This window comes from Eschrichtius robustus, chromosome 8 (genome assembly GCF_028021215.1).
Source record: "Eschrichtius robustus isolate mEscRob2 chromosome 8, mEscRob2.pri, whole genome shotgun sequence".
NCBI classification, from domain to species: Eukaryota; Metazoa; Chordata; class Mammalia; order Artiodactyla; family Eschrichtiidae; genus Eschrichtius; species Eschrichtius robustus.
The window spans coordinates 105,502,919-105,512,064 of NC_090831.1; the positions used below are offsets into that span (position 1 = coordinate 105,502,919).

Genomic DNA, 9,146 nt, shown 5'->3' on the forward strand with positions numbered 1-9,146 from the left:
AAGCCTCTGGGTGATTTGGATGCATGCTAGAGTTTGAGAGCTACTGGGCAGGAGCCAGGGGCAGCCCTCGGATGCTAAGTCTTCCCCCAGAAAGTACAACCGTTGGTTGTAAAAAGCTATCTTCTGAAGAGTCTGGGAAGAAACCAGTCCTGAAACCAAATAAAACCACTGCCATCTTCAATTTTGCTGTAAACTAAAACTTCTCTTTAAAAAAAAATCAAGTCTTTAAATTTTTTTAAAAAACTAATCACTGCAATCTTCAGGGTGAATGAATAGAAAGAAGAGCACAGAACTTTTCTTATGTGAATTTATTTGTTTATTTATCTACGTACACCCTGACTTGCTCTCAAAAGGTTTTCGGACAACTTAAGCAAAAAATGTATAGCACTGTCACAAGCCATTCTCTTGGAAAGACTCCTCACTACTTTCAAAACAACCTCGTTATTATTTATTTATTTATTTTAATTGGATCAAAGATTCTTTAAATTCTATAGTGCTTTACGACTTTCAAAAGTTTCACACACATGATTTCATATAATCCTATAATAACCCTTTTTTCCCCTACCCCTTTATTGCCCCTCCCCTCTTCCCTCTCCTCACTCATAGCCACTAGTTAAAACAACCGTATTATTTAAAACACTCAAAAGATAGGCATTAATCACTACGTAACGTCTTAAGAGGTCTTCAGTATTCACTGTAGGATGTCAGACCTTTCAAGGCTAGGAAAAGGGAAAGTAAGAAATATTTAATTTAAATTCACCAAGTTTAAAATCTGCTCCACCCAACAAGTCACGATGCTCCTTTAATGGTCTGAGCACATGACCCCTACACTGGTTCTAAGTTACTGCATGTCATAAAGAGCCACTGCCTGTGAGGTGGGCCTGTATCATGTGAGTCTGCCTTATAGCAAGGTGTTTTTGGTGATTCATTAATTCAGCCCCTTTGCTGGTCCAAGAAGGGGCTCTATGAGACCAAAATTCACTCTAGAGCTAATAGTGCTTGGAATGCCTCTGGCATTGTTTTCACTTTTTTTTCAAACGATAAATGACCTTAAGAAATCAAAGTCAAGTAACCTATCAGTAAGGGATTTATTAAATAAATGATGCTCTATTCATATAATTAAAAACCAAGCAGCTAAAGTTTTATAGTTCTCAGCCCTGGACAAATAACAGAATCATCTAATGCTCATTTAAAATATACCAATGCCAGGGCTCCACCCCAGTTTCATTGGTCTTGGGTAGGGTTTGGGCTTTTTTAAAACCTATCCAGGAGACGGTAACAGGCAGCCACGGTTGAGAATTACTGAGGTGAATCTATATTAGCCAACATGGAAATCTCTCCCAGGCATGTTGTTATATGAAAAAGAAAGCCATAAGACATATCTATTAGTAAAATTCTGTGTGTGTATGTGACTTCACTAATAGATATGTGTTCGGATGTGGTCTCTTTCCATTTTACACTATTTACTTATTCATTGCTTAGACTTTTCAAAGTGAGAATGTGCTCGTGTCTTTTACTTATTTAATTTTTAATTTTAAAAATCTGTTTAGAGAAAATGTGAATTGGTAGGAAAATGAGGCAGCACATGAAAATATAGGAACTCCCAGAATATACCACCTCTCCTTTCTCCCCTTCTCCTTCCTTCTGTTCCTTTTTGTCAATGAGTACAAAGTAAAATATACAAAATCCCATTTCTGTTCTATCTACCCAACACCTACTATTTCCAATGTCTGGGATTGGGGTGAGGGAGGTGGAGGAGGTGGAAGGGGTAGAGAGTTATGGTTCATTCATTCATTTACTCAGCAAACATTTATTGGGTTCCCAGATAGGTCCATACTAGGTGCTGGAAATAACAGCAACAAACAAGATATATATGCCCTCATGGTTATAGTCCATACTAGGTGCTGGAAATAACAGCAACAAACAAGATATATATGCCCTCATGGTTATCATGGATATCATCCTGCCCTCCTGGAGCTTTGTTACATGTAACAAAGAAACTTAATGTAGTGGAGAGAAGTAAGAAAAGACTTCCCGAAGTGGAGGTAGACCTTTATCTTGGGAGAAATAGCAGCCACTAGAACTTTAAGAGGAGTGGGGACTTCCCTGGTGGTGCAGTGGTTAAGAATCCGCCTGCCAATGCAGGGACACGGGTTCGATCCCTGGTCCGGGAAGATCCCACATGCCGCGGAGCAACTTAACCCGTGCACCACAACTACTGAGCCTGCGCACCTAGAGCCCGTGCTCCGCAACAAGACAGGCCACCGCAATGAGAAGCCTGTGCACAGCAACGAAGAGTAGCCCCCGCTCACTGCAACTGCAGAAAGCCCACGCGCAGCAATGAAGACCCAACGCAGCCAAAAATAAATAAATAAATAAATTACTTTAAAAAAAAAAAGTACATCCTTTTAAAAAAAAAAAAAAAAAGAGGAGTGGCATGACCACGTCTGCATATTTATGTGTCTCTATGGCTTCGAGTTGTGTCAGTGACCGTGGGCAGTGTCCATTCCCCCCTCCACCCCAACTTAAGGCCACTAAGAAAGAACATCCAGCATCTCTCATCCGAGGTGAATAGGCTCTTTACAGAACTAAATTAGAGCTTGCTACAGGAGCAAAAGATTGACTAAAGGAATCTGTCTTTCAATTTTCCATTATCTGTTTGCCATCAAATAAGATTAAACAAGAAATGTTACCTCCTGCTGAGTTTATTGACTGGGCTCATTTTTCTGCCCATCTAACTAGATGAGCCTGAATACGGCAGATATACCTGTTCAGAGTTTACAGTTAAGAAAGCCCATTGTATGCAATAAATAACTCGCAAAATGCTTGGCTTTATGGGAGTGGTTACTGCAACTAGTAGAGTCTCTTGGGAGAAAATATATCTTTGTAAACATAGCAGGGTAGGCGAGCACATCCAGGGTAATGGGATACTTCACTGTACTTCATTTACTTAACATGAAGGTCAATTTTAGCCACTTATAACCAGGACACTTCCGCATGGTGAGAAATTATCTAGAAGTAATTCTAGATACGTATAGAATAATCCACACGTGGATTTCTATTTGATTGCTTTGGGAAGTATACACTACAGACTATCTAACCCCCATCCTTCAAGGTTGCAAATTAACTCTCTAGGTAAAGTTCACCAGAAAAACATGAGAAAGAGAAATTATATCTGACACTGTCCTTTTCTAACCCCAATGCATCTATGTGGACATCAACATGTGTTACCTCCTAGTATCAATGTGCTATTTTTAACTTAGAATGTTCAATCTTTGCTCAAAGTAAGACATATGATTAGTGTTTTGAGGAACAGATTTGCTCTAATTTAAAAGAGAGGGGTGGAAATGTTCTAGAAAGGGGAAAAAATCCGAGCTCTTTATAAAACATATGCAAATTCCTTGAAACTGCTTTATAAAACAGATTTAAATTATGGGCTTCCCAGTCAACATTTCCAAAAGGCCCTCTCATTCTTTTTTAATTCTTTTCAAACTAAGCAGACTCCATCTGAGAGCTGGACCCCTCTTTTCTTTGGTCTCTCTGCAACACAGGAGCCCCTGAAATGGCATATTAACCTTCCTGTAGGTTGGAGCAGTTCTGGGCTTTCTAGGTTTGCTACTCTGCAGTTATGGGTCACATTATCCTAATCGATCCTACTATTATCTAAAACCATTAACTTGGTATAGCGATTAAACAGTCACCTAGGTGACCACTCTGCCGCCATGTTAACCCATATATGACACGGGTGTGTGTACGTGTGTGTGTGTGTCAAGGCTGTCTGTAGTGCTTCTAAAAAGTTCATATCGAATGGATAAAGAAGGTGTGGCACATATATACAATGGAATATTACTCAGCCATAAAAAGGGACGAAACTGAGTTATTTGTAATGAGGTGGATGGAGTTAGAGTCTGTCATACAGAGTGAAGTAAGTCAGAAAGAGAAAAACAAATACCGTATGCTAACACATATATATGGAATCTAAAAAAAGGAAAAAAAAAAAAAGGTCAGAAGAACCGAGGGGCAAGACAGGAATAAAGACACAGACCTACTAGAGAATGGACTTGAGGATAGGGTAAGCTGGGACAAAGTGAGAAAGTGGCATGGACATATATACACTACCAAAAGTAAAATAGATAGCTAGTGGGAAGCAGCCGCATAGCACAGGGAGATCAGCTCGGTGCTTTGTGACCACCTAGAGGGGTGGGATAGGGAGGGTGGGAGGGAGGGAGATGCAGGAGGGAAGAGATATGGGGACATATGTATATGAATAACTGATTCACTTGGTTATAAAGCAGAAACTAACACACCATTGTAAAGCAATTATACTCCAATAAAGATGTTAAAAAAAAAAAAAGTTCAGATCATTGAAGTCTTGTTCCGTGACTCTCAAACTTGTTTTCACTCCCAACACACCTGAGAAATATGAGACACTTCAATCAGTAAAAATGGTTCTAGGGAGGGGGTTGGGAGGCACACACTCACTCACTGTGTCCTCACATGAAAAGCCTCTGAGGTAGTTTTGATAGCCTACACCCCCCCACCCCAGGGCATGAGGAGAGAGGGTGTGAGCCCCGCCCACACTCAGGGTTGACAATCACTGGTTTAGTATGGCATTCAGTGCCCCAAGGGGCAAGGCCACGGGCCAGCTTCCGCCCCACACCCACCCCCCAATGAAGCCTGGCTCCACCCCGTGCCCAATTCTCCGCTGAAGTTAAAGGGCTGATTTTACCATTTGCCCCTGAGCTTTGATAGGAAGAGAAACAAAGATAGGGCAACATTCCTTCCCTCTAGAGACGAGCAGGACCAGCTATACTCCACAGCAGAGGAGTTGCCCCCCACCCCGACAAGGTGCAGGATCTGGGGGGCTAAATGAACCTCCCCCCAATGCCTGAATCCCCTTGACAAAGACAAATCATTTCATTGAATCACAGTTAGCGATCCCACGGAAAACAGAATCCTCCTCTGACTTAAACACAGACATGTTATATGCAGATGACTGATAACACATGCATAGCTCCTTTCCTGAAACGAGGCTTTGATTAGGAGAATGGAGAGGGAGACGAGGCCAGGAGACGGTGCCGCAGGAGGGCCAGACTGAAGGAAGAGGAAGATGGGCATGCCTGGAGGACTTTGTCTCCTTCACAATGTAGCCCAGGCAGATAACACATGGCTTTACCAGGATTGTCCAGAAAAAGAGAACTGGGACCTTTGGAGATTACTTCTGATTTCAGCCCAAATATTTTCTATACAATTTTAAACAGAGTCCAGCTACATTATAAAAACCCCAATTAATGCTTATTGTTGAAAAGGACAATAAGTAAATTCATTAATCAAGACCTTGGTCAAGTTTAATTGTATGTGTTTTTCCAAGCCAAGATGCTCGACCTTCTGTGACTCCATTAATCCAGGAATAAGTGGCACTATACTGATATCCAGGCATCTTTTTCGATACTATGGGTCATATGCTGTCCTGGAGGGGCCCAAGCGCCATAAAACTGTCCTAAATGTTTAATTTTATTCAGGTCGTAGCATTTGTTTAATCAAACTATTATCTTTCAAAATGGAACTGTAAGCCAATCCCCAAAGCATTAATTTGCTGATCATTCCTTTGATAACTATTCTAATATTTCATGTCAGTCCTAGCATATGTGTTTAAACAGAATATATATTCACACATAAAGTGAAATATTTTCTATTCCAAGAGTGACCATCACCATTTCATAATTAATATCAGTGTGGAGTGCTGGCTGGAGGTCTCGTATGAATCGTCAAAGTAAATTAAAGTAGCACAACAACGATTAAGTTGTAATTATCAATTCACAGTCATGTGGTTCCAGGTTCAGCTGGAAGATGGGCTGATCACTTACATCTTCTCACTTACTTGTAAAAGACAGATTTTTCAAGCCCCGCTTATTTGGTTAATAAATATATCTGCTTCCATATATTAAATGCTCACTCCGGGCCAGCATACTGGTCTTAGTTATGACATCTACCATAACCAACATCTCCTCCTGGCTAAAAGTCACCCAGTCCCTGTGCTTTGGTAAAGGGTGGCAGCCCCTTCATGTGCAGACCACGGTCTCAAGAATTGACCTACAGCACTGGACTCTGCCCAGAGTCAGTGGTATTGTAATTCTCCCACCTGATCAAATAAGGTCCCTCCAGAGTTACCCAAGAATTGGCCAGTCAGTGAGAGAAGAACAAAGCAGAGAGAAGCCAGGTCTAGAATGCATAAAAACAAAGCCTACCCTTCAGTTGGCCCGATGTCCCCTTTGGCAGCCCAAGCAGACAAAGGACACGGTCAGGTCCTGGTGGAATCCTTCACCTGCATTATCTCATTAAATCATCCAACAACCTAACACAATGTTAACATCCCCATTTTACAGATAAGCTGATTCTGTAGCAAAATTAATGTAAACAAGTTTTGAAAACCTCAGCTGAGCAATTATCGCCTCCACCCCACTCCTCAAATCCTTGCCCACTTTTGGCACCAGACTCCAGGAAAGAGACAGGATTCACGGGAATTACGATGGGATTGACAGGAACCATAATTAGTGTATAAGGGGAGAGTAACAGGAGGGAGATGATCCTCACGAAAGTTTCCCCTTCCCTAAAAGTGGGTGTTGACGAGTTAAGAACAGAAAAGAGATGCTTTGGAGCATCGGGGGAGGGAGATCAAGTCAGAGGGGAGAAGAGAACTGGGAAACTGGCTGGAGCTGGACATCACCCCAGAGCCGAAAATGCCATGCGGCTCAGAATCAGGATGCTGGGAGAAATCCAAGATCCCAGGATGCTGGGGTAAACCTGGAGCTTCTGGTTCTGCATCTTGCCTCCAGGCAAGGGGTCAATTAGCCCAAGAGAAATTACTAACAACTTTCCAGTTTCCCTTGAAAGTTTTCAGAGATGGACAATTACAGCACCCTTGGCTGCCTATTTTAATCTTGCGTCCTCCTCCTTGCCAAGGGGCTCTTCCTAACGTCTGGCTCAAATATCTCAGGCATTCCCTGACGCCTGTGTGTGACTCTTCAGTACTCCTTAGACACACAGAGCTTCTGTTCAGCCGCATCCTCATTTGAGAAAATTTCATCCAACTGAAAATAGTCACTAAGGGGCCTCTTACCATTCTCTCCTCCAAACTTAGGGAATTCATACAGAAGCTGGGGGGATGTTACAGACATGAACCAGACTAGATGGTCCCCCAAGACAGCTTCCAAAGCAGAAAGCTTTTGATTCGAACCCTTCTATTTTCTGAAGTAAGTTTTCCATCACTTTGTTCATTTTTGTCACTATATCTGTCATCTGTCCAACTTCTCCGTATTCTTTTAATATTTTTAAATCTAATATGCACAGAAACAGCTTCTCACGATATTAAACGAAGACTCATTAATTCAGAGTAAGCTGGAAAAGTCATGTCCCACTGAGTAAAAAATCAGAGTGAAAAGTATTTTCAATTTTTAAAATTATGTCTATTACAAAGGACTACATAACGGATGTTAATAAATAAAATGAGAAAGTTAATGAAAGATGAATTACAATAACTTTATGTTTATGGGACTTTATGCTTTCAAAATATTGTTCCACGTGTTGTTTTATTTTGCCAATTTTATTCAAAATGTAATCTATAGGTAATAGATCATCCAACCTAAACCAAAAAGTCTCGAATTATCCTGCTAAATCTGAACTTTGAATTCAATAAGAATTACATACAATTATTCTAAGTCTGCATCAGAGCAGTCTGAATTAATGAGGTTCTGCTCTATTGTAGCGATAATAAACCTGACAACTTTATGGCCATCTTCTAGCCCAGAGTGTCACTCCCATCTACCCATTTGTAATAAATACTGTTTCTCCACACAGGAACTTTTGTCATAACAGAGCATCCCACGTTAAAGAAATTTCACCAAGTAAATTATCTTAAATCTCAAATACCATAGAAATGTTTGATCTGATAAATGAGCTAAGAGTTCATCAGACCCTCAAAAAACACTTGCTTTGCTTTAAAATAAGCCTCAATAAATAGCATATCCCAAGATACTGAGGACCCAACATGTCATAGAAATTATCACCCTTCTGTTTGTTCAGAAAAAAAGTCACAATTAATCCAATTAATTCTTTTTAAAAATGGAACTAAATCAACACTTGTAGAAACCTAGACACAAACCCCTCTCTTTGAGGAAACTGTGGCCCTGAGAGGCTCTACGAACATCTTCACCACATTCAGTTTCCTCTTAAACCTGCAGCTGGAGTCAGGACAATTTATTGTCTTTCCACAATGGTCAGAATTGCCTAGTGCCTTTACTTACCTTAAAAAGTCTTAAAATGTTAGCCACCATGATGGACACGGAGCTCGCGGCAGCACCTATGACGCCAGAAATCTTGTCGGGCTTGGTGAAAATGGGTGGATCTCCATTAGCACACTTCACGTCAGAAGCATCTTTCTCTATCAAAGCCTGCACGAACGTTAGTGACTGCTCCAAAGCGTAGGTGTCCCTGGAGCAGGTGTCGAGGATCCGGACACCCAGAGTGATATTGGAGAGGAGATCAGGGTCCTTATTAATCTGGTCAATTGCATAAAGCATGGCCTCCAATCTGTGGATCCCTTTTTCCTTCTTCAGCTCCCCACAAGGCACCCCTCTCTCTCCCTTTGCGTGGACAGGAAAGAGACCTCCCAAAATGATGTCCCCGTCCACTCGTATGGAATGGGCATACTCTTGGCTGTGAGTTCTTTGCATCATTGTGAGGATCCAGTAGAACTTGGCGGTCAGGAGGAAGAAACAAGGACAAGAGGCTGATCGCTTTCCCTCGAATACCATTTTCTCCACAGGTGGTGTTGCAATCCAAGACCCAAAGTTTATTCTTGCCACAAAAGAAGGGGGACCACCTTAGGCTGTACCTTCTGGAGGCTACCATCAGGGCCCATGGGGAAAAGGCTCTGTGGGTTTCAGCAGGTGTTCTTGATTTGAATGTCACAGTGAATTTCCATCAGACCCCAAGGTTCAATTTTATTTCCATATAAAGTCAACTTGCCTGGAATGATGCAAAAATTAGAGTAACAGCTGAGGTTCTGATGTTGGGATGAGGTCACCAATTCACGTCCTTGAAGTCAGCCCTGTAGCAGAATTATTCCTGGGAGGCCGGAAGGAAAA

General features: G+C 41.5%; 1 protein-coding gene across 1 annotated transcript in view; it reads right to left on the reverse strand.

The window, feature by feature from the left end:
• GRM8 (glutamate metabotropic receptor 8) overlaps positions 1–8,813 on the reverse strand; it is a 778,703-nt gene extending 769,890 nt beyond the window's left edge. The window contains exon 1 of the mRNA XM_068550083.1: positions 8,304–8,813. Coding sequence (XP_068406184.1) covers positions 8,304–8,813 — 510 coding nt within the window. The remainder of the gene's footprint in view (positions 1–8,303) is intronic.
• Positions 8,814–9,146: the final 333 nt, after the last annotated feature.